The sequence below is a fragment of the Pezoporus wallicus genome, unplaced genomic scaffold (genome assembly GCF_028554395.1).
Source record: "Pezoporus wallicus isolate ANWC-B61680 ecotype Strahan unplaced genomic scaffold, APGP_CSIRO_Pwel_v1 contig_6217, whole genome shotgun sequence".
Classification (NCBI taxonomy): Eukaryota; Metazoa; Chordata; class Aves; order Psittaciformes; family Psittacidae; genus Pezoporus; species Pezoporus wallicus.
In genome coordinates, this window is record NW_026637336.1 from 1,164,606 (window position 1) to 1,192,206 (window position 27,601).

The 27,601-nt window shown below is 47.1% G+C and overlaps 1 protein-coding gene, 1 long non-coding RNA gene and 1 other non-coding gene across 3 annotated transcripts; all 3 read left to right on the forward strand.

Annotated features, from left to right (window-relative positions):
• The first annotated feature begins 637 nt into the window (after nt 1-637).
• LOC130596870 (P2R1A-PPP2R2A-interacting phosphatase regulator 1-like) lies at nt 638-11,416 on the forward strand. Its single transcript, XM_057404894.1, has 10 exons — nt 638-887; nt 1,237-1,315; nt 2,555-2,611; nt 2,978-3,021; nt 3,102-3,156; nt 3,382-3,483; nt 4,799-4,887; nt 5,436-5,500; nt 7,810-7,906; nt 8,948-11,416. Exons 1-10 carry the CDS (start codon nt 772-774, stop codon nt 9,096-9,098), a joined length of 855 nt encoding a protein of 284 aa, XP_057260877.1. The 5' UTR covers nt 638-771; the 3' UTR covers nt 9,099-11,416.
• LOC130596917 (small nucleolar RNA U109) lies at nt 8,722-8,868 on the forward strand. The gene has a single exon (XR_008971640.1). It is a non-coding gene; the product is annotated as a small nucleolar RNA U109 (small nucleolar RNA).
• Nucleotides 11,417-22,608: 11,192 nt separating the features above from the next.
• On the forward strand, nt 22,609-25,855 carry LOC130596914 (uncharacterized). The gene is made up of 3 exons (XR_008971637.1): nt 22,609-23,085; nt 23,216-23,278; nt 25,213-25,855. It is a non-coding gene; the product is annotated as an uncharacterized LOC130596914 (long non-coding RNA).
• Nucleotides 25,856-27,601: the final 1,746 nt, after the last annotated feature.

The window sequence follows — 27,601 nt, forward strand, 5'->3', positions numbered from 1 at the left end:
TTACTGATTAAAACCCCAGCACGTTCTTCAGCGGCACAACAGAACGCTAGGGAAGGCTGTGCGACTTCATCTGAAGAGCGAGAGCCTAACCCTGAGCAGGGTCCCAAAGGCTTTTCCCCGCTGCTCTGTCGAGGCAGAGCCCGGGACGGACCCAGCTAAGATCGGAGCAGCGTTATGACCACCCTGGGATTCGAACCCGCGTCCCCTGCAGACCACGCCCCGTGTCGGTCTCCTAGCACCCCCTGTACCGTTTCAAACGGGCGCCCCGCCCGTTACAGCCGTTCCGCGCGTGCTCTGCCGCTCTCAGGAGCGCGCACGCAGCCGGCGCTGGCGGGATGGCGGCCTATAGGGCATGCGCAGTACCGCGGTGCGGTCGCGGGACGCATGCGCTGTGTAAGGCGGAGAAGTGCTGCCTCCGCCCGGCTTCCAGCGCATGCGCGCTGGGCGGCAGCGGGCGCGTGGAGGGGAGTGCGGCCCGGGGCGCTCCGAGGCCTGAGGCGGCCGCACCGGAGGGAGCAGCGGGAGCGCGTCCGTGTGGCGGCGGCAGCGGGTGGGGGAAGGCGCCGTCCCCCGGGCCTCCCCCGGCATGGGGCGCTGCTGGGGCCGCCCCCTCGCCGGGCGCGGCGCGCCCCGGCCTGTGCCTGCGGCGCCGCCCGCGAGGCCTGTAGGGGCCGGGGGCAGCGGCGGCATGAGGAGCCGCTGCGGCCGCCGGCAGTGAATGGGCATCGCGGCGGAGCGGGAGCAGTCGGAGCCGGAGGCGCGGCCCCCGCGATGGCTCAGGAGAAAATGGAGCTGGACCTGGAGCTGCCGCCGGGGAGCGCCGCGGCCCCGAGCGACGGGGGCGGCCTGAGGAGATCCAACAGCGCCCCGCTCATCCACGGGCTCAGGTGAGCGCGGCCCGGCCCGGCCCGGCAGCCTCGGAGCAGGTTGTCCCGCGGGGCCCAGCCGTGGAGCGATACAGGCCGACCCGTAGTCAGGGTGCCCCTTGCTCTCCGGCGCTCGGCGCAGACTGGTGCGCGGTGGAGGCGTCACGTCCCCGGTTTCGGGTCGGGGTGGCGGGTGGCTGCGGAAGGGCAGCAGCGGATCCCCGCGGGCTGCGGGGGAAGGTGGCTGCTAGGCGCCGTCAGTGAAAGCGAAGCTTCTGCCGACGTGAAATGGGTGTTTTCGGGCGCTGGGCAGCTGTAAGTGAAACACCCCTTAGGAAGCTACTCACGAAAGTTTATGTTCCATCCCCAGTGACAACTCGCAGGTTTTTCAGCCTTACGTGCTGCGAACTCGCAGGAACAGCACAACAGTTACGAGCCGTCACAGCATGGTGAGGAATCTTAAGCATGTTTGATTTACACCTAACAAGAAGTAATTGAGCCAGAGAAATGAAGTTAAACTTGATTTGTATTTGCACTGTGCATCCCAGCAACCTTTCAGGCTACAGAATATGCGGGTTTTTCTAGCTGTAACTGCAACCTGCAATGAAATAATGCTGGTGTATTGTTTACCTGTATGTCCCCAAGAAGGCAACAGCAGCTGAAGCTGTGTGTGCTTCTGCTTAAAGTTAACTTGGACCTGACCATGGGTTGGAAGAGAAAACTGTTGTCACAGTTAAAAGTCTTTCAGTTTGTTGTAAAAATGAAACAGGGGATCGAATCTTCACTGGCCTGTTTGTTTGGCATTGGAAAGGGTGATCACCACATGTCAGAAAATCTTTTAAAGAAGAGTAATTTGCTGAGTGAAGTTCTGCTTTCTGTTCTTTAAGTCTGACGGTAACAGTCCTGCTGTTTAACCTGTCAAAGGCGGTGCATTTCTCTTTGTTCCATCATATCAACCCAGGGACCTAAATGCTCTTCTTCTACTGAGCATTTTCTTTCTCATTTTGAGGCTCATGAAGATAAAGTCCTACAGGCTTTGAGAAAAGCAATACTTAAATTCCTGAAATAGGATTCTCTTCTGTGTCTTGTTACGAGATTTCTTAGAAATAAGAGTAACATTTTGGCACTCAAATCAGAAGGTGTTACAGAGGACAAATGGGCATCCTCGGTGGGGACTGTTGGCCCATTTGTATGTGATGGTGGCCAAAGTTCCAGAGGAATGAGATGTGTAAAACTGGAGAATTGCAACAGTCAAGTTTTAGGGAGTGTTGTTCAAACCTGAGCTGAAACACTGGGATTTCTCCTTTATAATAGCCAGCTCCTTGAGTAAGTTAGTACAGGAGTTTGTCATCTTGTTCTGGGCAGCAGGGAATTGTATAATGTTCATAGGTTCACTTAAAAAATCTCTCAGTTGTCTCATGGTAGTTTATGTATTCGAGATGCTGAGCAGTATCTGCATGCAAGCCTGAGCTCTGTGCCACTTGCTGAGTGATAGAATGAATTTGTAAGTCGTAAAACAAGTCTTCTCTCTTGAAGGCCAGTATTTTCTTTTTGCAACATGATTTGAGTCATCCACGTGTAGTACAGCTCGTTTTTAATTCCCTAAGATTGCAGGTGGTGGTGAATAGGATGTGTGCAAGGTGCTGAGATGTGATTTAATCATTGTGGCTGTCCCTTTTTTTCCTCAGTTGTTGTCATCATCTCCTATTCGCATTCCTAGTAGCCGACTTCATCAGATCAGAAGGGTGAGTGTAGGTTTTATCTGTGTATTTAGTAGCAGAATGAAAAACATTATATAATAATGAAGTACTTAATGGGAGTTTCTTTCCTGTTGAGTTCCTCAAGCACTAGAGAAAACCCAGTCTTTTTTTTTACGATTCAGTTCCAACAAGGAAACATCCTTGCAAGGTTTATTGTTGCCATGTTTAAGCTACCTTGCATTTTTGATGTATTGTTTCATTTAAGAGAAACTGAGCTGGGCTGGTAGCTCTCTTTTCTTTCTGGAGTGGTCCTGCTGTTTGCATTTCATAATTCTAATGGCAAGTGCTATTCCAACTACCTGTGACAAAGCAAATGTTATGGGGAAACTGAGGATGTTTTATCTCCTGCAGGAGGAGGGAGTGGATTTAATGAACCGAGAAACAGCACATGAAAGGTGGGTGTTATTCAAACAAGATGATAAAATAGCCAGAGTTATCCTCTTTGTAGCTACTGATGGGGTTTTTTGTATTCTAGGGAAGTGCAGACAGCAATGCAGATAAGCCAGTCATGGGAGGAAAGCTTGAGCCTGGTAATCTTTTTATAGATGTTTCCTATTTAATTCTACTACTACACTCAACTGAAGAATTTAAGGGAAAGAGAGACATTAACTGTGAAAGTAATTGAAGAAGAACTTAAGTTCATCTGCTTTAGCTTTTGTGCATTTGGCCCAATGACTTCCCCACTAGAAGGTTGTGCCTTGGATTCTAAGGTAGCGTCCTGTGACAGTGTTAAGTCTGAAACCTTGTGTTTACAGAGCGACAATGACTTGGACAAGTCTGAGAAATCTTCCTCCCCTAAGAGAATAGACTTCATTCCAGTTTCGCCTGCACCTTCACCTACAAGAGGAATAGGAAAGGTAGGAAAAGTGAAATACCAAACTGAAAGAACACTTCAGAGTTTTAGCCCAAGGTGAACTGTGAGGACTGTGTAACTTCACAAACTGATAGTCTTCAAGAAACCAAACAACGAAAAAACAAACCCACGTTTTACTTGTTTCTAGGAATCAGATCTTCACCAGCTTAGAGCTTGCAGAGTTTCAGGAGTGTCCCAGTTCTGCCACACTGAATGTTTGCAGTTGCTGCTGTCTGTGTGATGTTGGGATAGGTCAGGATTCTGGTTCTAGGGAAGCTGGAAGAGGTCATTATAGCAATCAGATTTGGACCTGATATCTTCAGCTGCCTAGGTGGGAGCTGCTGGGGAAGAAGCACCAACACTGGAATATATCATGTGTAGAGTAAGAGTGTAGGCAAAGACTAGAAGCTGGAGATCTGTGTGGTGAGGAGGATGAGTATATCCGTCAGTTATGGGAAGGAAGGCATAAATCACTGGTAAGGAGGACTCCGGTGTGCAGAACTTGCACTGAAGACTGATGGGAGATGCTGGAGAAAGGGAATATATGTATATTAAATAAACTGCTTTTTCCAATGAGGACTGGAAAACTGAAATGCAGCACAGAGAAACTGGGAACTGTGTTTATAGATGGGCTGATTGACCCTGTTTTCACCCTCTTTTGTGATTCTGCTTTTGTACTGGTGTATTTTATTACATGCCTCAACTAGTGTTGTTGATGGTGTGTGCATGGAGCATCATATTAGTGCTGAGTAAATGTGTTCCTAGTGTAACCCTGATGCTAACAGCCTCTCCTGTACCTTTGGAATCACGACTGTAAAGCAGTAGTAGGTAACTTGCCAGAAAACCATTTTTGTGTTTAGCTGTGGGCATTCATGGGCTCAGCTCAAATGAGCTGCAGAACCACAGAGCTCTGTTCTATCTGGAATACTGTGTTAAGTTTTCAGGTCAGATGTATTTTGAGTCAACTCAGCCTGTTTGTTTAACAAGTCCCTTGAAAGAAGCAAGTCCTGAGTACTGTAGTGCTGCTTCTAAATGTAACAGGAAGACCAGAAACAACTCTCTTATTTAGAAAACAGCTTCTGTTTCCATTTCAGATTTCCTGTGGGTTTGAATTTTAAGTTAATCTCAGTGGGCTTGCTTTAGGCAGTCTGTTTTTGCAAGTTAAGGTTTTAATGCCTCTAAGGCTATGTATGATCATCTCTGCTGTATGCTGTTACCAGCTTTTCTTTAACTGGGGATGTTTTGTTTGGAGGATGGGGTGAAACAGCTGAATATTTCAAAGGGAATTCTGAAGTACCTTCATGTGATGTTCTCTGCAGCAATGTTTTTCACCATCATTGCAAATGTTTGTGAGCAGCAATGGGTTACCTCCAAGTCCTATTCCCAGTCCAACAAGGCGATTCACCAAGTAAGTAACATCTGCAAGGAGCAGGTATACATTGGCTTAAATTCCAAGGCTGGCATGAAGATTAGCTAAAGCTGATGTTAAGGCATTGAAAGTGATTTCAGTTTTGCAATAGCTGAAGTATTGCCATGTAAGAATGCTCTGGAAGTTCAGCCTTTACGAGTAGTAGCTTTTCTCCTATAGAAGCCTGAGTTAACTTCAGCCTGGACTTGGTAACTTGTGGGACATTCCTGGGTACTTCAAATGAACTTTAACTTTTCCAGCGTATTGATTTTGTATATTAAATGCAGTTTAGAAATGGACATGATTGACATGAGGATGTGAGGCACTAAGGAAAGGAGAAAGCCCTGGAAAATGTACTATAATTTTGTGTGGCAGATAATCTGCTCTAATAGCAAGCACTTTCTTTGTTATCTATGTATTTAGACTCCCTAAGCATTCCAGTTGTGCAGGAATAGCTTTAAAGAACATTTCATGGTGCTGTGGTTGTGTTGATTTGATGCTAGGTGTGGTGGAACAGGCCTGACTGAGTGTTGGTATTCTCTCTATAGCAGGAGGAGTCAAAGTCCTATTAACTGTATCAGGCCCAGTGTTCTTGGCCCCATTAAAAGAAAAGGTATGTGTATTTAAAGTATTAGATGTTTTATCTGATCCCTATTGGGATGTAGTTTTGCAGCTGGATGCATTTCTTTTTTCCATGGGTTTTTTGTTCTGTAAATACAATGCACTTATATCCATGGTGAACTGGAATTTGCCAATTGTAACTTCAAAATACAGTGGAAAATAGGTAGTTTAAAACACAAGATTGAAAACCTTTAAAAGCAACAATTACTTAAAAGAGGCAAACTTTTATTACACATCGAATGCAATGTTATGAATATTCCTAAGCCCTCCCTGACATTCCTAAGAGTACCACTGTACAGTGCACACCCTCCAGTTCATCTTAGGAATGTTGCTTATCATGCACTATCTGCTAAACTTAGTACTGAATGTTTGTTTTCACTCTGAAAGTTCAGAAGGTGAGTGTTTAGAGAAGTGGAATAGATCAGTGCTTTCCTCCTGGAGGGGGAAAACTGCATTCTTTCCTGGAAGTATTCCATGTTAAGGATATTTAAATTGCAGCCCAGAACAAGTCTCCGTAGTAGAACTGGGAGATTGAGATGTTTACAAGCGTGCCTCTAGCCATGCTTATTCTTTCTGCATTTTAACTTGGGTATTCTTAACTGCATAAAAAGCATCTCCCTTTATTTTACAAGACCTGGCCTTCGAGAAAAGGTCCTGGTTAGTGTTGTTTTAGGGCTGCTTGTTCTATCAGATAAAGAATGTTGTCTAATTTACATTGAGTTGACAGGGGAGAGAGGCAAGTTTTCCCATGGATGCCAGTTCTTTCTTTCTGTTATTTTCTATGAATTTTAGAGGCATTAAATATTACTCAGTAAGGAGTAAGTATTTATATTGCGTTGCTTTACTTTCAGTGTTTTATGATAGGCTTTACCCAGGTTGTGTTGTATTAAAAGCAGGTAAAGGGCAGGCTTTCCTCACCTATCCGTGTGCTCTTGTGGAGCATCTTTTATGAAGTGGAGATAGGAGTTTGCCTTTTTTACTTGAAATATCAAGGAATTCTCAATGTTACTTAGATTTAAAACATCCAACCCATTTCAATGACCCTCATTTCTTTTCCTAAATCCTGTTATTTCAGAATTTTAGCAGTAGCTTTGCAGTTCATACTCTATAGATGTGACATGGTGACAAAGCGACACCGTGACACGTGGGAGGAGAAAGCAATGTATTGAGGAACATTTCTAGAGGGAATAGGTGCTGGCACACTGTGCAGTGTGTTGGAGCAGATTTGTCTTTGTGAAATTTGAAGTTACTTAAGTTAGTTTTTTGGATATATTATAAATGTGGGGGGGTTTTGCCCGTTCAGCTTGATAGAAGCTGTTATTCTTTCCCTTTGAAGAAGGGAATGTACCTCCATGAGCTAAAGAAAGTTTAGGGGGCTTATCAGTCTCTATAAACCAAGTGGTAGTATAATTCTCTTGCATAACGTATGTTAATATGTACTTCAGTTTGCTGTACTGCTTAACCTCTGTCAGCTTTTCAAACCGACACCACAACTGTTGTGAAGTGTAGGTAAAAAGCCAGAACATTTCTTTCCATTTCATACGTGTTTGTTGCCAAACTAAAAATGAAAATATACTGTAGCTGAAAGGGGTGTTTTTAAGCTTCTCATTGGCAAATTCATGATATTTCCAGATGTGTCTGCACAGGGGCTATTCACAAACCTGCGCATTCTCAGGGTAGATTACACTAAACAGATTATATGAATTCTCCTCATCATGTTTAATCTCTTAATATCAGTAGATGATTACAGGTACAAAGATAGTCTGATCCACGATGAGTAAGTGGAAATGCATACACATGCCATTTTGTTTTCTGTTCAGCTTTTCTGTAGCAGTGTACATATGCATCAGAATTTGTTGTCTGCAGGAGTGTGAAACTGTGAGCCAAGCTGCCATTCCTGCTTTCATAATCACTAAGAACTTTAATCTCCCTATTTTGTCTTATGTCAGTCTCTTCATCTCAACTGCTTACTTAAACTTAAGTCACAGTAATTAGTTTGCTTTAGATTATTTTCCCTGATTATAGTCCAGGTAGCAAGTGCCTAGTTTTATGTCACTGAGATTGTTGTAGCCCCTCAGATACTGCTGAAGCATTGGTTAAATTAAGGATGGACTGGATGGTTATACAACAGCGTCAAATGAATGTCTTACCCAAGTGCTTGGCCTGCTGAATGAGAGGATTTGAGTTACAATAGCTTTGCACTGTCATGGGACAATCCTGTCTTTTGCCATAGACAAATGTTAAATGGACAGACATTCCAGAGGCTCAAGTGAGTTTGATTATTTGCACTGTTTTCCTTAGGTGAAATGGAAACTGAAAGTCAGCCAAAGAGACTATTTCAAGGAACAACCAACATGCTTTCTCCAGATGTTACACATCTGACCGATCTCAGTTCATGGTAAACTATTTCATGTGCCCTGAAATGCCGAAACAGGGAGTGTGCATGGATCACAAGTGTTCTTGTTTGTTTTCCAGGGAAAAATACTCTGCATATAGCTTGTGTATGCATGTTACTGGGAACTGCTCCTGTGGTAGTGTGACAGTGTTCCTGCTCCTTTGATCAGATCTTCCTGAGCAGACTCTAACCTAGATTTTGTGTATCAAAGCCTTCATACTGAATCTGATTGTTACAAATCCCTGTTGGTTCATAAGCAAAGTTCTTTTTTGAGGATGCTTCATTATTTCACTGTGTTGGAGGTGGTGCTCATATAGTATCCGTGGTATTTTGTGTGAATAGTTACTGCGCTTACATAGTTCATGTTTTTATTCATGGTTTTTAGTGGTACAATCTGGTTTATCAGGATTCATTAAAAGCTCTGAGTTCTCTTTTGTGTCAGAAGTCAGAAAATAAGCATTGTAAAATACCGACTCTATTACTACAATTTTGGTTTACCTACAGACTTGGAACTGCTTAGAGAGATTTTATTTTATGTTGCTTCCAGCATAAATGATAAAAGCATCCATTTATGCCCTCTGGAATCTTGTATCAAGACTTCAAAATCCAACCGCCAGAATTCCTTACAAGGGCAAAACAGGTTTCAAAATGTTGCTCTGAGTAGTGCAACATTAAATAACATAGTAGCTAAGCAATGACATTGTTGCTGCATTGCTGATTAGGTTGTTACTATTCCTTTCTATACTCTTTTAAGGTTTTATTCTCATTCGTTGTCATATCCTTTCTCTGAGTGATTCAAATGAGAGTGATGATTTATTCTGCATGTTAAAAAGAAAAAAGAAATTCTGCTCCTCATTCCCATAAGGAGCATGAATATATCTGTAACATGCTACAGAAAACAAGGAGTCTTCAGGGCTGCCAGTCTTGCAGTAAAGGCTGAGTGGTAGTATAGGTCTCCTACACCTCTACAAGGCGACAGTACACTGGCCTTGTACCCGCAGTCACTGTGCCCCTGTTGCTAAAGAACTTTTCCTTCTTCCCCAGCCTGTCTTCAGATATTCTTGATGGGAGCAGCAGCAGTGTTGGCTCGTCCTCTGACTCGCTGACTAAAGGCAGCATAACCACAGAGTCTCCAGTGACATGCTCCAACTCATGCTCTTCGTTCATTCTGATGGATGATCTCTCACCTAAGTGACTTAATCTGTGTCTGGTTGTGCTGTTTCCTCACTGTACACTCGTACAGAGAAATGAACTCTCATTCTTGAACCATTAACACGAGGATTACTGAAAGAAAACTATTCTTGTTCCTTTAATCCTTGGTGACTTTCCAGTGATTTTGATTTTTTTCCATTTAATGGACGTTGTAGACCATATTAATGTCTGTTTTTGCAAATTTGTGTTTTTCTTTAAACAAGTTGTCTGCTCAGATTATACTAACTTTTTGCTTTCAGGAACTTGCATACACAATTTGATTCCAAGAATAGGTATCTGCCTAGTAGTGTTGCAATTTGTAGGAGAATTACTTCTATTATTATTGTGGTCACTATGTCTAGGGAAAGAATTTGATTTGGAGGGATTTGAAAATGCTGATTTATTCTCTGGCACTTCTACCATTGAGTAAAAATATTCTCCGTGGTGTTTTTTATCTTTAGTCACTAGCTAAAAATTCTTTTATGGAAGGAAGGAAAATCTTTTCTTAGTGCTGCTAGTCGTTTTTCTTACAGTGGGTGTGGAAATCTCCCTCTCTTACATTAAAAACCCACAACAAAATGATTGGCACTTTTGCCACCAGTGAAGAAATAACAGTACTCTACAAATATGATTAAAAAAGCTGCATAGTTCTCTCCCCAGATCCTTTACCCTACAGATTTTATGAAATAAGGTCAATATTCAGCAGGGTTTGGCCAAGGAAAATGAATCCATGCCTCGATCTAAGACATACAGTGCAGATAACAAAGTTATTTAAACTACTGTGTAGGAGAACCATGTTTGGCACCACCGATGTCTCCCGTGGCATTGAGGTCATAGGTATTTTTGTGCCTTAGGGGGGCATTGTTACAAAATGATGGAATGTAAAACCAGAGGGGTGGGTGGGGAAAACCCCTTTATGTACAGCTTCTTATAGGGTGCTCACCAGAACCTGTCCTGGAGGCTGCTTTCCTTAGTGCTGCTCTCCGAGTGCTGTGGGCAGCCCAAGACAGCAGCCGAGGTGATGCCCCCTGCAGCTGCATTTACACCTTCGTTGGTCGTGAGCAGGGCAAACAGCTGAGCAAGGATTCCATTTCTAAGGAAAGACTGAAAAGTTTGGGTTGAACACGAGCTCTGCATATTGCTTGGCTTATGTTTGAGCTCCGAGCAGGCTTGCTACAGTACCTTGGTCAGGCTGAGGTAAGACAAGAGATATTTTACTTTTTAAAGACTTTAACGGGGCAAAATAAATCCGTTTGTAATCTACTGTGTTATGCTATTTATTATTTATAACTATGTAAAAAGTCTGTGGTGATGAATTATAGTATTTTTTTATGATTGAATAAGTTTTTTATGTTCAGTAATTGCTGGCTGGTTTGTATTTAATACGCAACGTTGTCTGCCAGAATCATAAGCTTCCGGTTTTGAATGTTTGTAACATAAATGCTTTTGTTACCTAAAAGTACAACTTCTGATCTTTCTGAAAGAAAATAGTACTGAATTTCAAGGAAGATGATGTGCTTGAAAAGGGAGCACAAGCTCTGGCAATACTGTCTGGCTAAAAAAGGGGAGGGGGACAACCATAGTTATCTGTGTTCTGAAGAAGCCATTAAGTTCCCAGGAGACATGTACATACCAGGTTCTTTTTCCAAGTGTTCCCATTCGATTGTAAGCAATCCCATTGTGGGCCAACAGTGGCACTTTTATTTGTATTCTCCTTTTTCACCTGTGGAGCATTAGTTCCCCACCTTGAATAAATGTGCATATTGTAAAACACTGTCCATTGGTGCCATTTTTAAAGGAGCTCTACAGGAGTGAATGTTCAGTTTGTATATGCCCAGTGCTATTTCTTGACCTTTTTTGATGTCTTAAATTGCTTAAATATTTTTGTATCCATGCTTGTATCCTCTCTGGTGCTAGCAGAAGGCTGCATTAACATCTGCAGGACATTGGTAAATGGTATCTGTGATAAAATTCAGCCTGGTGCCTGTACCCCAGTTTCATCATAGAGTGCTTTTAATGGGACTGTGGTGTAGAAATCTGAACAGGGGGTGGCAGAAGGGGGAAACCTGTTGCATGCTTTCCTACAAGTGAGAAGAGCACAGCTATTGCTTATTTTTGGCTGACTTACCTGTACAATGGATGTATTCCAGATTTGTTTGTTAGTGGAGAATCTTCTACAAGTGCTGGCCTTTGTAAACGTTAGAATGTAAGCTTCATAAAGCAAACACACATATACTCTTGTTACAGCCAGTTTTGGAGTGTTCTGGCTATTCCCCACTCTTCAGAAGTCATTGCTCTTTTATAAACTATGTATGTAACACAGACGCAGACTGTCTCTTGTTTCGGAATGAATGGCATGGTGCAGTGCAGTAGGAACCACCTTGGATCCTGTTCTCTTTCACGTTCACAGCTGTAAGACAATGTGTTCACTTTAAAACTGAGTTTTCTAATACTTCAATAGCTGACATTTGCACTTAACTGCACATGAGTTGCTGCTGCTGACAGAACCCATCTTTGTGGCAGTGTGAAGGCTGGTACAGCACACTGGCTAAAACTGACTAGAAGGTGCACTTCTGGGCTTGGGAACTGGCTTGTCTGTAATGAATTGGGTAGCAGTGTGGGGAACAGGGCAGCTGAGGCTGGTAGTCAGCTTTAGTCTGTAACTATTGACACATTTCACTGGTTTTTATGACCTCACCAGACTTACTTACACTGAATTGCCATATGAGTGTCTGAGAATTCCTGTCTTGCCTCCTCCTTGTTTTAACTAAGGAGCCATTAGTGCAGATCTATTGCTGAGAATCACCAGTGATGACTTACCTTTAATGTTGTCACTGTTGAGAAGCAAGTTTCAAATACCAGTGTAATTCCAGCAGCATTTTAGATGGACTTTTTAATGTGTTCATGAGCACAGCGTTGCGCTGTTCGTCTTTGACTAGCACTGCCCTTTAGATCTGATCTGAACCATGCTGAATCCTCATTTCATGGGCTTAAAATGCTGGAAGGGTTTTACCAATGCTTTAGAGAAATGTGTGTGTCAGCTGTGGAACTCTGTGTTTTGATAATATCAAGTGTTCTGAATCAGGAAATGGATTGCAGTGTGCATGTTTCATTCTCCTTCATTGAATTTCAAATTGGGGATCACGGGCCCAAAAGCCTGTATTTATGGGGCTGTTTTCCTGACTGTATGTGGTTAGATACTTTCTTCTACAATGAGAGTAATTAAACTGTCAGTGGGTGAGGATGTAAAGCTGACTCCTGCAGACTTGATTGGAAAACTCCTTGACATACACGAGGAAAACTATTGCTGGGGTTTGGGGGTTTTCAGTAATGATAAAAATAGAGCACTCATTTTAATGGTTCTCAAAATGCTAAACCCATTTGAAATGTAAGGCTTCAGCTTGGCGTGTTTCTCTGGCCAGACCCACACTGGGGGCTGTAGGCAGAGGTTAACCTGAGCAGGCTTAGGAGGATGTGGACCTTGTCTTCTGGTGCACCAACACAATGACTAGCCTTGGGAAATCATGTTTGCAAATACATTCTTATTTGTAGACCCTCCTTACAGATTTGTGACAACGAAGGCAAGAAGTTTTCCCTGCAGGAATTTCATCTGCCTGTAATCTTCCCGGTAACTCCATAATAAACCAGCTTTGCACTAACACGGGTTCAGATATTCCATGAAGTTGTAAGATTGTTCCATTTGCTTTTGTGGAGTAAAGGCCAAGGAATTTTTTTGGAGCGGTACAAACTGCCTCTTGTATTCCAAGGCTGTTACGGGAATGGCAGCTGTCCATAGTAAGTGCAAAGGGATTTTGCCCACCATTCACTGTTTCAGTCTCTCTTGGGGTCTTAAATAATCCTCAGCAAAGTCAGTGGTTGATCTAAGTTGGGTCACTGGAGGTACCAGTCAGGAGGAGGTAGGAGCCAGCTCCTTTAACTGTAAATGAGACTTCTACAGCTGAACGCAGACCTAGCTGATCCAACTCATTTTCAAATGAAAAAGGCATTTTTCAAGCAACTGAGACTTTCAGAACAGTCCAGGGTGTTCAAACCAATAGGAGAAGGCTCCCTGTTGGCAAGCCTAGCACTGTTCTGCTCGGTCCAGTCCCAAAAAGGCAAGCTATGCTTGCCACTCAGAATTGGAGTTGCAGTTGCCTTGGGTTTAGGCATCACTGGAGAGGGCAGGGAGCTGGGGGAGGGCTGGTTATCAAGGACCTTTGCTATCAGGCTAAACTCAGATGCTGTCTTAGGGCAAGAATGTTTTCTGAGGGAGTAAATGAGGTGGTTTCAGCATGGTAAGTGTGGGTTTGTGGATGGGGAGTCCTCATGTAAGTGGGTTGTGGTGGCTGCTGGCCTGGCGCTGCCATTCCCATAAATACAAACTCACCCAACTTCCACTTTCAGCTTGTGTGTGTACCTCAAGGCTATCCTTTTATTAGTGTGCTGGGCACTTAAGGAAGTCTCTTGTTTCAATCCAAACCGTTATACATTAAAGCTGCTTTTTATTACTTGCTTTTAGATCTTAAAGCCTTTTGATATGGGTCTACTGGGCCTTGGGTTTGAGTCTTGCCTCTGATTAACATACCAGGGCAACGTTTTCCTTTTAAACCTGGAGCAGTTTGGTTTGTGCTGCTTGCATTATAAAGCTAGGAAATGCAAAGCAGGTAGGTCCTTGCTGTTAAAGAATGCACGTTAGCTTTGGTGAGCACGAAAGGTTGGAGGTTTAGAAGAAATAACACCTGAAAACACAGAAATAACCTATTTTTAGTGGACCAATGCAGCTGGTTTGATACCAGACTCTTTATTTTTAACTGCAGGCAATAACCTTTTGCATATATCATCAGTAATGCAACACAATCCAATACACTTTCACCCCCAAATGCTTCTCCTTGCTATAAGTAAGAACTTGCCACTGAAAGCCTGCAAGATTTGTTCATCTCCCAGTTACAGCCCTATGTGATTCAGCAGGGCCCTTTGGGACACCAGGCTGTGGAGCAGCTCCTTTCTGCCCCAAAAGCATCACCTTGCAGTGTAATTCCAACACCTTTAGTCCCTGTTAGCTTATTTCTGAGGGCCATGAGATCTTTACCTTTTATACAAACACAATATATTGCTGTAGGTTGACTGGGGTAATATTCCTGGTGGATTTGTGCAAGTCTCTTGCTGTGGGGTATAACAGATTTTGGGATATGGGCTTGTTTTCAGGTAAGGCAATGTGTCTTGTCTGGAAGATCTCTCTGTTTCACGTTAATTCTGCGAGGCATTTGGCTATCGTTTGTGCAGGGGTAACTCTGTTGAACACCGGTGAATCTTGGAGGCAATGGCATGTGCTTGTTTGTTCAGAGCTTGACTGGTTTAACCTGTGCAGCACCTAAAGAAACCTGCGTCCTGCTGCAGCCCCCAGCACGCCGGAGCTTCCACCAAAGAGAAGTAAGTTGGCAGATGTGCCAGGCTGTGATGTGTATGGGGGCAGTTTATCACGCACACCATGGAAACCCTGCTGTGCTTGGACAACAAGGTTTTCCTTGCCCCCAAATAATTTGCGACTTACATTTGCCATGAGAGCTGTAATGGTTTGTCAATGCAATGTTCAGTGTGGAATGTTAGGGTCTGTAACGTGCAGGTAGGAAGCGGGTGGCATCAAAAACCATGGGCCGTAGTAGAATAAAGGGTGATGCTAAAGTTAGCTGGTCCAGACTGGAAATGGAGGATCTGGCCCCTGCCATAGCAAACCCTTTGCCCTACACGCCTCTAAATTTGTGGGAGAAACTCAGCTCCTGCCACAAAGAGGAGCTCAGCCTCAACCCTGGAGAAGTGTCAACGCTTCCCGATACATAGAATCATGGAATGGTTTGGGTTGGAAAGGACCTTAAGACCATTCAGTTCCAACCCCCTGCCATGGGCAGGGACACCTCACGCTAAACCATGGCACCCAGGGCTCTGTCCTGCCTAGCCTTGAGCACTGCTAGGGATGACCAGAACCTCCAAGAATGTGGAAGGAAAATAGATGTGACCATGGGAGCTAGAATCAAACTGCCTCTAATGGCTGTGATGAGTGAGTATTGGGTTGGAAAGCAGTACAGAGAACAAAGTAGAGTTGGGACAAATGTGCTTTAAATAAGAGCTGAGGATGTGCTGTGCACCGGACGTGTAGCATCTTGCTCATGTGCAAGAACAGACTGTGAAAGGAACAGCTTTGTGTGGGAGAAGTGACATCAAAGCCCCAAAGAACCAGTGCTGTAATAGGAAACATTTGCCTTTTGAGGACTGTTATTGCTGCTGGTCACTTCTCTTTTATTTATTCCTTATTCTTTTCCCCTCCAGTACTAAACCCCATCAGCATGAGCAGTGTGAGGCAGCTCGGGTAGGGTGGGCCAGATGGGCAGCAAGGAGGGGTGCAGAGGGCTCGCTGAACTTGTGTGGACTTTCCTCCTGCCCCCTTTACACTCAGCTGCATCAGCCTTGAAGGTTCTGGTTGCATTTGCCGGCCAACCAAAGCAGGGCTGGATGCTCAAGCAGAATAGTTACTGAACAGGGTTGCCAGCTTCGGTCAGGCATGTGCTGGACAACAGCAGGCAAAACTCATGGAGGGAAAGGGAAAATGAGAAGGGAATTGAGGATGTAGGAGTGGGACAAAGATGCCCAAAAAGCTGCGGGGGCAGTGGGGGTCATGGGGGACCTGGTGGCACAGGGTGCTGTAGTGGAGGAGCAGGAGGAGGAATGTCACCCAGCAGGGATGAGATGGCGTGGCATGGCATGAGGCTGGTGTTGGCTGTGTCCAGCTCTGGGGTAACAGCACAAGAGGGACATGGAGCTGTTGGAGCAAGTCCAGACGAGGCCATGGGGATGCTGCGAGGGCTGGAGCAGCTCTGCTCTGGAGCCAGGCTGAGAGAGCTGGGCTGGGGCAGCCTGGACAAGAGAAGGCTCCTGAAGGGGAGACCTGAGAGCAGCTCCAGTGCCTGAAGGGGCTGCAGGAAAGCTGGAGAGGGGCTTGGGACAAGGGATGTAGGGACAGGCCAAGGGGAATGGCTTTAACCTGCCCGAGGGGAGACTGAGATGAGCTCTTAGGCAGAAGCTCTTCCCTGTGAGGGTGCTGAGGCGCTGGCACAGGGTGCCCAGAGAAGCTGTGGCTGCCCCATCCCTGGCAGTGTTCAAGGCCAGGTTGGACACAGGGGCTTGGAGCAAGCTGCTCCAGTGGAAGGGGTCCCTGCCCGTGGCAGGGGTTGGGGCTGGAGGAGCTTTGAGGTCCCTTCAACCCAAACCAGCTGGGAGAGCATCTGAAGTTTTTCAGCCTTGCTTTGCAGCAGCAGCAAGAAGCACAGAGCACTCAGAACTGCCGGTGTAGCAGCAGTGCCAGCACGCGCAATGCCCATTGAGCTGGGTTGGATACTTGGAACAAGCTGTGCGAAGTTCCCGGGATGGGATGACCACGGGATGGCGTATCGTGGCTTGCGAAGCACGGAGCAGTGTCTGATGAGCGCTGGGAATCCTGCGGGAGCGCCTAAACCGGGCTCATCCTGCGCCCTCTCCAGCTTCCTCCTCGCTCACGGTGTAACCTCTTCCTTTCCCAGTAAATGCCATCTTCCCAGGGTGAGGTTTGCACTTCACTGAACCGATAACCCAAAAACCGATACAGAAGAGGCAGATGCTCTTTGGGCATAAGGAATAACACAGCCCTGTGCTAAAGGAGGCTTTGATCAGACTTGCTGACGACCCGAAATGAACAAGCAGGTCCTGTCACAGCAAGAGAGCTTTTCTAGGAGCACTTAGCACAGTGCCTGTTTCCCCAGCCCTGTGAAGCCCTACAGAAGCGTGCTGGGCACATTTCGGTTGGTTTCAATGAATTGCAGTGTATAAGCTGGGGGTTTCCCATCAGACCACAGGCAGGAAGCTCCTTTCTGTTATTCCTCTGCGTGGGCACACACAGAACTGGATCTTGGTGAATGTGCAGCGGTTTCAGGTTTGTAACCTGCAGTGCACAGAGAACATCTGCCTGCATGGAGCGAGCATCCCTCCAGGCAACAGTGCTCCGGTGCCGTGTCCAGGTGAGTGCTGGCTGGAACGTGGCTTGATTGCTGCTGCTGCTGACATAGAGTGTGTTATTTGCTGAAAGAGGGTCGATTTAGCTCTACCCTCTATTTATAGATCTATTGAGATCTTTAAGCTGAAGAGAGGAGATTGAGATGAGCTCTTAGGCAGAAGTTCTTCCCTGTGAGGGCACCCAGAGGAGCTGTGGCCAGGTTGGATGGGGCTTGGAGCAAGCTGCTCTAGTGGAAGGTGTCCCTGCCCATGGCAGGGGCTGGAGCTCGATGAGTTTTAAGGTCCCTTCCAACCCAAATTCTATCACCCTTGGTCTGTGTGCTGGGCCTGACGGCTGTCCTTCTAGCACTGTGATCTAACCCAGCTTAGCAAGGAGGTAGGAGAAGATGAGGGAGCCTGCTCTGCTTTGGGATCTCTCCACGGCAAGCCCTGTGCCGGGCTGAGCACCACTGTTGCTGGGGGTTCTGGTTGGGCGCCTGGAGCAGCGGCTGGCCCCGTTACGCCTGCGCTGGGAGCGGTTCCTCTGCTCTCTCATAGTTTGCCTTCTCCTTCGCACGTCGGCAGCAGGAAGTGCAGATTCAGCAGGCATTGTGTGCCTCAGCAGCCTGCCAGCTGCCTTGCTGGAGCTAATTCACCATTCAAGTCACTGCTGATAAGTTGGCAAACAATGTGCAGTGATTTCGGCGCGAGATAGCAGCTGAGCCGAGCTCCTCCGCTTCCAGCCCTCTCTGCTGGATGGAGCTGGGCCTTGGCTTTGTAAAGCTCAGGGGTCAAACCTGCTGCGAGCGTTTGGTGCTGCTGCGGCGTGTCGTGGGTTTCTGATCTGCGGAGGGATAACTCTGAGTCTCATCGGTGTTATTCAAACTGGGCTTGGAGGCGCAGAGGTCCTCTGGTGACTTGGTTTAATAGGAGCTAGGAATTGAACCTAGGGCTTCTGACTGGTGGTTTAGTTGTTCCATCACTGGATAATTCTGTTCCCTCTGGAACAGCCTGGGAATAGCTCCAGTGACAACAACAGCAACGCTTTTCCTTGGGTTAACTTCACGTGGCAGCCACTGAAAGGGTGCCCAGAGGAAGCGGCTGCACTCTGCTCATCAGCTGGGCAGGAAGCAGCAGGTCAGGGTTAGAAGGAACTTACTTCAAAGCTAATGGGTGAGTGGTGCAGCAGGCACTGAGAGGAAGCGAGGTTCAACAGGCAGAGCGGGGCTTGGGGTTCTCCATCTCAGTCCTTGCTCCGCTTGCTCTCTGTTGGCTCGCATCTGTTTAACCAGGGATGCGGAGGAGATGCTCAGGGACTGGAGCACCTCCTGTATGAAGATGGGCTGAGGAAGTTGGGGCTGTTCAGCCTGGAGAAGGCTGTGTGGAGACCTCAGAGCAGCTTCCAGTGTCTGAAGGGGGCCTATAGGGATGCTCTGGAGGGATTCTTCATTAGGGACTGTAGTGATAGGACAAGGAGTAACAGGTTAAAACAGGGAAGTTTAGCTTGGATATAAGGAGGAAGTTCTTTACTGTGAGGGTGGTGAGGCACTGGAATGGGTTGCCCAGGGAGGTTGTGAATGCTCCATCCCTGGCAGTGTTCAAGACCAGGTTGGATGAAGCCTTGGGTGATATGGTTTAGTGTGAGGTGTCCCTGCCCATGGCAGGGGGGTTGGAACTGGATGATCTTAAGGTCCTTTCCAACCCTGACTATTCTATGATTGTATGAAATACAGGCCTGTAGGTTGGAGGTGCCCTCGTGAGCTGTGCACAGCTCTGCCTGGGGCTGGTACACCACACACACAGTTCAGTCTTCATGTGCCTTTATGAAATGAAGTCCTTGACTCTGTGATTCCTTTGTGTCTCAGCTTGGCAGGGAGCGCCAATAGGGTCAATATCCCTCCAGCCTTAGAACTGCAGGATGGGTTTCATACAGTCACAGAATGTTTGGGTTGGAAAGGTCCTCAAAGATCATCTCACTCCAACCCTGCCACGGGCACCATTCTGTGCAAACATTGGTACAAGGCAGGGGCAGAAGGAGGAATCTATCGTGCTCCTGCCACAAGAGAGCAGGGGTTTATCTATAGGTGAGCTTGGGGATGCCTCACCTTGATGCACTTCCCAAAGGGCACGAGGCCACAGCATGGGCAGACTGAGGTTTTGAAGTGTATCTGTCCCTGTGCCATACATTGGGGTTTGGGGTTTTTTTTTACTTCTCCTTTAGCACTGGAATTGAAAATTCAAGTTGGAGCAATGTGAAAGCAATCGGGCCTAATCCATTCCTGTTGTTACTCCTTTTGTTTTCACTGGAGCTGCTCCAAGGCTGGATTCAGCAGACGATGAACAACTTGTTCTCCAAAGTTGGAACTAAGGGGAGAAGGTTTTAGGGATGCTCACGCAACTCTGAGTCTACTTCTTGAGCAGCTGAAGCTCCCACAAGAGGGACAACGTATGGTGAGCCCAGGTTATTGAATTTAGTACAACATTCTAGCAATAAGCCCTCTGGTCATAATAAGACATTATTATTCATTAGAACAATTACTTGAATGAAACCCAACTGCTGGCTCACTCAGATTGGATGGAAAAATCCGAGCTGTTGATCCCAATTTCTGGTTAGCTGAACAGATATTAACCAGGAGCAAAGGACGAAAGGGTTTGAGCCTGGTAATCCTCTTCCCACTTCCCTCTCCCCTCTCTTTTCTGGAACCAGCTCCACCAGGGTTGCCACTCATGGAATGCTGCCTGCTCTTCATGCCTTGAGCATCTCGGCTGCAGCCCAGGGAACTCTGTGAAGAGGTTACAAGCCCTAGGCCTGTTTTGGTTAGATGGGAAAAGGAGAGTGCTATAAGCTATGGAGAAGGTGCACATTAGCAACTGAGGATGAGGTGGTGTGGCTCTGGGAGGGTTAATTGCAGGAGAGGGGATATTTCTATTAAGAACTAAGATGAAACTTCATAGACCGAAGCGGTCCTCACTGCTGGTTAATGCCTCCTGTGCTCCTGTGAGCTGCCGGAGGGGTCATGGCAGACACAAGATCCCCAGGGTAAAATTAAGCTTTTCTTTCTTGGAGGACGAACCATTACTGTCTCTCTGGCTCACTCCATTTACTTTCTAAACAACCCAGATCACAAAGGGCTCCAGGAGGGGTGCAGCCCTTGCAAAGAAAAGGCCTGGATGATTTTCTCCATAGGAGAGAGTCCTGTGAACGTTGTGCTTCCTGCTCTTGCCCAGAGAAGAGGATTTATAACAGATGCTCCTGCAGCCTTCACTGGGTGCGATTCGGAGGGTGGAGGATTCATCAAGCCTGGGAGAGCAGAGCAGCTCCTGCTCAACAGCGTGAGTCCTGCCCGACTGATGGGACACCTCTGTCCCAGAGTCCAGCTGATGCTGAGACAGGAGATCCCAGCCTGGTTTGGGTTGAAGGGACCTCAATGCTCCTCCAGCTCCAACCCCTGCCACGGGCAGGGACCCCTTCCACTGGAGCAGCTTGCTCCAAGCCCCTGTGTCCAACCTGGCCTTGAACACTGCCAGGGATGGGGCAGCCACAGCTTCTCTGGGCACCCTGTGCCAGCGCCTCAGCACCCTCACAGGGAAGAGCTTCTGCCTAAGAGCTCATCTCAGTCTCCCCTCTGGCAGGTTAAAGCCATTCCCCTTGGCCTGTCCCTGCAGGCCCTTGTCCCCTAGAGATCAGAAATCCCCTTGCATGAGCTCTGACACGCTGGGACCTGTCCCCTCTGCAGCTCTGCTCAGGCAGTTTTCAGTGCCACAATCACTGCTGTGCTCTCCAGCAGTTGTGTAGTCAATAAGCAGGAAGGAAGAACACTTTTAAACCCAAACCAAACAAACTTCCAGTCTTACTCACCTTCACTCACCTCTCTCCACCCCAGAAAAGCACCGCTAACAAGCTGGTGGTGTCATGGTCAGCCAGATGCTGCTTTGCTCTTACTTTGTCCCCTGTATGGGTTTTTGCTTTGCGTGTGGCTCTAGGATGTGGGGCATCTCATCTTTCACTTTGAAACCCTCTGTTCCTCCTAGCTATTGAGCCACCTGGGAATCAGGGATCCTGAAAGGTCAGAAATTAGATGACCTCAGCAAAATAGCCATCAAAAACTGAATTGGCCTAATTCCTGGGGGAGGGAGATTGTAAGTGATGCTCTTGGAGCCTGCGGTTAGGTGTTCAGCCCTGCAAGCTCTTGCTTACTATTAGTTTTGCCCTATGAAGTATTTGCCTATGGACTTTCTTCTATTCCCAGGTTGGCAGTAATGCCAGTGGAGAAAGACTGACTGCTGCTTAAAGACCCGAGTCCAGTCTGGCTGGAGGACACAATAAGCCTCCTGGCATGGAATGCTGATGGGGGTGCTTTGGATGACTTATTCCTCGAGTGACACCATCCCATGCTGTACACGTTTGATCCGGGCATGAGCATTCCCGAAGCAGGGAAGTCTGGGGTCTGGGTTCAACTGAATAGGGGTGTTTGTGCCTCTCCTTGAACAAAACCATGGCTCAGCCTTGGCCATCGGGGCACTGGATTTCTGCACTGATGCTCTCCTTGAGCCCCAGGAATGTTCCTGCCCCAGTGGGGCTGGGGCTGCTTGTGTGCAAGAGGCTGCTGGAAAAGACAGCGCGAAGAGGTGCACCTCTGAGCAAACGCTGAGGTTTCTCCTTTTCTTTTTCCCTTTTTTTTCTGCTTTTTCCTTCTTTTTCCTCTTTTTTCCCTTGTTTTTCCCCCTTTTCCCCTTGTTTTCCCCCTTTTCCCCTTGTTTTCCCCCTTTCCCCTTGTTTTTCCCCCTTTTTCCCTTGTTTTTCCCCCTTTTTCCCTTGTTTTTCCCCTTTCCCCTTGTTTTTCCCCCTTTTTCCCTTGTTTTTCCCCCTTTCCCCTTGTTTTTCCCTTTTCCCCTTGTTTTTCCCTTTTCCCCTTGTTTTTCCCTTTTAGCCTTGTTTTTCCCTTTTCCCTTGTTTTTTCCCTCTTCTTTCCTTGTTTTTCCCTTTTTCCCCTTGTTTTTCCCCTTTTCCCTTGTTTTCCCCTTTTTTCCTTGTTTTTCCCTCTTTTTTCCTTGTTTTTCCCACTTTCCCCTTGTTTTCCCCCTTTTCCCTTGTTTTTTCCCTCTTTTTTCCTTGTTTTTCCCCCTTTCCCCTTGTTTCCCCATTTTCCCTTGTTTTTTCCCTTTTTCCCCTTGCTTTTCCCTTTTTCCCCTTGTTTTTCCCCTTTCCCCGTGTTTTCCCTTTTCTTGTTTTTCCCTTTTTCCCCTTGTTTTCCCCATTTTTTCTTGTTTCTCCCTCTTTTCCCCTTGTTTTCCCCTTTTCCCCTTGTTTTCCCCTTTTCCCCTTGTTTTCCCCTTTTCCCCTTGTTTTTCCCCTTGTTTTTCCCCCTTTCCCCTTGTTTTCCCCCTTTTCCCTTTTTTCCCTCTTTTTTCCTTGTTTTTCCCCTTTTCCCCTTCTTTTTCCCCTTCTTTTTCCCCTTTCCCCCTTCTTTTTCCCTCTTTCTTTTTCCCCTTCTTTTTCCCCTTTATTCCTTTCCCTTGACCTTTGCTGAGATGCACAGTCACACTTCAGGACCTTCCAGGGCCGCTTCTCTAATCTCCCCAGCAGGATTAATGCTGCTGGAAACCATGAGGGCTTGGACCAGCTATCAACTTTATCAGGAAAGCTTCTTTCCGGCCAAGCTTTGCTAAGCGGGAATCTTGGGTTGGAGCTGCTCGTCTCATGTTTCACAGATGGCCTCAAGGAATGATTTACTAGGAGAGTAAAAGATTAACCAGATTCCTCCAGCAGCATCTTGGGTCGCATAAAGCACTGGGTTTCACTGGGGCCTAGGCAAGCCCTCACTCCTTACCCTCGTTAGCCTGTTTTACAGTGACTAATTGCCCTGCGCTCCCTTCCCTGGGAATGGGGAATCTCCTGGTGAGGAACCCACGCTCCTCGCACGAGCAGCTTTGGAACAGGCACAGCAGCGAAGGCTTCTCCACGCGGGCAGGTACCCGAAGAGCCCCAGCCGCTGTGCCTCTGGCTGTGTTTTATTGGGCAGGTTACCGTGCTTCGGGCAGGAGATGGCGAAGGGAATGCTTACACTATGCAATGAGGTGTTCCCATGAACTTATCAAAAGCTTTGCAGAATCCCCCTGTGGAGAAGAGCCATCGCTGGAGAGGTCACACAAACGGTGCTTTGGGTAGGGCAAACCCTCTTGCTTAATGCTTTAGGGCTCAGCTGAGCTCTCCGGAGAGAGAGATTACCCCATGTTTGCCTGTTATAGAGTCAGGCACAGAGCTCTGTATCTTGACTCTATGGCAATTCCTTCGGTCTGGCTGTTTTAAAGGGCTGCAGCACTGATTTAGACGTCCTAATTGGAGAAGGGGGTTAAATGGACCTACCTTTCCCTTTGGAGTGAGACTTACTAAAGATGCGGTGGTCCCACAAGATCAGCAGATCTTTGCATTTAATCATTTGCATGCCTTCCATCATGCTTCCCCCCTTTGTTCATTAAACAGAACCCCCTAATAACCACAAGATCGCTGACGGGCTGGCAGTGATGGGTTGCCCCTCGTTATCGATAGACGAAGTACATGTGCCATGAAGTGTAAGGCAATGTCTGCATGTGCTGATCTCATGTAAACGGTCTTTGGTTCACAGCAGTCAGAGATGCGAGCCCTGAGGCTCGCTGGAGGCACCAGCCCCTGTTTAGATCTGTGGGGTTTAGCCAAGAGGCTGAGGAAGGAGGGTTCTGTGCCTTCCTCTGCTGTGATCTCCTCACACAGGCTAAAAGCCACCTAGGGAACAGGGACGACAAGAAACAGCCCTGACAGTCTTGTCTTAAGGCACCAGAAGAAGTCAGAGCTGCTCCGTCTGCCCCAGAAGCATAGAGGCAATAAAACTGGCTTCTGTTCTGATTTTTGCATGGCTATTTATACATACGAATTGGTGCTGACCCTACTCCCTGGCAATCCCTTTTGGATGAGTCTATGGCATAAAGAAGGCAGAAGCAGCCCCTGGAGCCCCCTTGGTAAAAGCTCCCCTGCCCCAGTTCTTCAAGGCTAAAGCAGGGGGAGTTATACAAAGCACAGGAACGCAGAATCCTGTCCTCGGTGAAAGGAGAAATGAAACAAGTGTGCATTTCCAGCATGGAACATAACCAGCCATCCTCTGTGACTAGTATAGATCAGCTGTGCATTGGCGTCTGCTCTGTGTACCATTTTTCAAGTGCATCGGTTAGCAGAAGAGCTGCTGCAGCATTTCTTTGGAGGTGGCTATGTCCTCCTCCCAATGCAAGTGACTTGTAGACGCACAACATTGCGACTAAACATCGCTTTCAAAGCAAATGTGAGCCTTTGATGCTTAAAAAAGAATGAAAGGCAGTATATGAGGGCAGCACCAAATCTCAGCGGATTACTCACCATGGCAATTCTTGAGGCTATTGAGTCACTCACACAGGTTTTATACACAGACTGTCAGAGCAGGGCATCCCGGGGCTTGTTGTGATCTCCCATCGGTGACCATCCATGGTCTTGGAGCCCTGCAAGACCTTAGCAAAGCCTGTGCTGCCCTTCTCTCTGCCAAGCAGATGGGGCTATAGATAAGGGTTTGAAAAGGCACAGTCAAAAGATGTTGCAATTAACAGGGTCCAGAGTCGTGAGGCATGAAAGTGAATTTCCTGATTTTTCAATATCACCCTCATTATTTTTAGCTGTACAATCTTCTTGCCAGATGCATTGAACGGGTGCCTGAGATCCTGACTCTGAAAAGGCATCAGGCCGTGATTCCAGCCTTTTGCTGAGCATCCCACCACTTTTGGAAGCCTGTGTTGGCAAGGGTGGGACAGCTGTGCAGTGCACTGCTATAAAACACTCCTCTTGCACTGTTGTCTTGCTTTTCATGCTGTCCTTCCTGGCAACTGTTATGGCCAACAACAGCGGCTCTGCTCCTACAGAAAGGGCTGCTCCCTGTGTGCCTGCCCTCGTCCATGCACAGGGATCAAAGAGGCCCCTTTCCAAAACCCAAACAGGAATCGGGAAAAGGAATGAGCTAAAGGAGGAATTAAATGGATAACGAGTTTAAGAGATTACTTAAAATGCTCATTTCCCACTGATATTCCTTGCACTTTGTCAGGATCCCATCTGAGTGTGTCCCAGAGCGTGGCAGCCCCGGCTCGCACCCAGCATGGGGAGGATTGCTCAGTGGTAAGGGTAAGAAAGGAAACAGCTGTGATCCCTTCCTGGAGCCTTTGCTCTTTTTCATCCCCTTAGATGTATCCCAATGTAAATAACCTTTCATATCCCTTTACAAAGTGATTGCTGAGTGGGCTGGAGGAGAAGGTATTCTGTAATGTAATAATTCCTGTCCTTTCTCTTTATTTTCCTGCTTGGTCATCGAAAGGAAATCTGGCTGCTTGTTAATTTGAAAGCATTTGGAGTGGTGATGGCATAATGGATATGAAAGTTCACAGGACTCTGGCAGCTCCTAATGTATGAGGCTTTCGGATGAAGAAATGAAAGCTGCCTGTGCAGGATTCCCATTTGTCATGAAAACCCCACAGTACCACGGGACAGCTGTTTGCCTGGGATCTGTACCTCAGCTGGAAGGAACCAGAACAGACATGTGCTCTGTTGTACAAAGCCCATAACCCCAGAGACAGGTAAATCATCCTTTATAAGGAAAAAGCATCATACAGAATTAACTTTTTCTATAAAAGATGCTTTTCAGGTTCTGTTCGCTATTCTACATAATCAAAACCATGGCTTGAAATGCGTAAGTTGTGGTCTTTTATGTTCTTGTTCTCTACTACTTCTGGAGGTGGATTTGGCATTGCTGCAAGCATGGCTGGAGAGCTGGCGGGCTCTGTGTTGGCAAAGAGCTCTCCTGGTGTTAGACAAGAGCACTTTTGCAGGTGGCAGAAGTTTCCTGGGAGATCCTGGGTCCAGAGTCTTTACCCCCCTCAAGCCACCCTGTGCTTTGCCTTGTTCCCTATATCACAAGCCAAGAAACCTGGAGAGGGGCTTGGGACAAGGGCCTGTAGGGACAGGCCAAGGGGAACAGCTTTAACCTGCCAGAGGGGAGACTGAGATGAGCTCTTAGGCAGAAGCTCTTCCCTGTGAGGGTGCTGAGGCGCTGGCACAGGGTGCCCAGAGAAGCTGTGGCTGCCCCATCCCTGGCAGTGTTCAAGGGCAGGTTGGACACAGGGGCTTGGAGCAAGCTGCTCTAGTGGAAGGGGTCCCTGCCCGTGGCAGGGGTTGGAGCTGGAGGAGCTTTGAGGTCCGTTCTCAAACCATTCCATGACTCCGTGAAGCTTCACCAAGCTGTGATGCAAAGAACACAAATTTCATGCAAAAGCCAAAGCTCCTGGAAAATCTTCCCTGCTTTTCTTGGAGCACTTTTGTTTTACACATGGCATCTTCACCGTGGCGCAAACACAGCATTGGGCTTCAGTGTGACCTGGTCGCTGGGGAAGCCATCAAACAAAGGTCTTCAACAAAGCAGAGGTGCTGCCACGAAGTTCAGCGTGCAGAAATAACCCCCCTGAGCTCCCCACGGGCCTCCCATGGGTGTATTTATAGTGATGACTCTTCAGCTCATTCTGTGTCAGGAAGCTGTGTGTCACTGAGCTTCCCTCTGTGCCGTGCTGCACTGGTGCATCACCCAGGCAAAGCACGGCTGCATGGAAGACTTTACCCAATATGAATTTCCTTAACTTTGGAAGGTCAAGGATTTCCTCCCATCCTTCCTTCTCCCCTATCCTTTTTAGTTATTGCTTCAAACGCATACGGTGGCAAACCTTGTCAATAAGGGATGTCAGCTATATGCAAATAAAAAGGCAAGATCAACCCAGCTCAGTGCGTGCAGGCATAGGAGTTACTGAAGGAAGCTTTCAGAGCTTTGTTTCTTTGCCATAGCTCTGTCTCCAGACACCAGTTTAGCTGCACTAGTAATGCATTGAAGTGGGTTCCTCTGTTAAGCAATATATTCCCTATGGAGCAGTTCTGGAGCAGCCCCAGGGTGAGGTCTCTGGGTCAGGATCACTCCATCTCCCACCAGTACATCCCCCTGAGATGCTGCTCCAGGCACAGGGGGTTCCAGGTTTCAAAGTGCTTTGGTGATGCAGAGGCTGAGGTGATGGGCACAGCATCGTGTGTGGAGGAGACTCAGCACCAGCCCTGGTCCCGTTGCAGCTGAACACAAAGCCAGGTCCACCGCAAGGAGCTGCACTGTGCTGCTGCGTGCTCCCCGCAAGCCGCAGAAGCCGATGCTCCCATGCATTCAAACACAGACACCTGGTTTTCTGTAAGCTCTTCCTTTTCCTCCATCATCAGACATGAAACCATGGAAGCGCACCCATGGTTGCACAGGGCAGGCTGACACCGGGGCTGAGGGAGGACGAGCTTGACTTTGCTGCTGCTAAAACCAGAGGTTCTTTTTCAATGTAAAACTTATTGTCTGGGGCAGCCTTCATCTCGCCAGTGCACAGTTTCAGAATGCTTTAAATTAAGTCTGGAGGCTAAAA

Coding starts and splice junctions, on each gene's coding strand:
- LOC130596870 (XM_057404894.1), top strand. CDS start 772: ATGGCTCAGGAGAAAATGGAGCTGGACCTGGAGCTGCCGCCGGGGAGC. Junction 1,316..2,554: donor TTACGAGCCGTCACAGCATG/GTGAGGAATCTT, acceptor TTTTTTCCTCAG/TTGTTGTCATCATCTCCTAT. Junction 3,022..3,101: donor CGAGAAACAGCACATGAAAG/GTGGGTGTTATT, acceptor TTTGTATTCTAG/GGAAGTGCAGACAGCAATGC.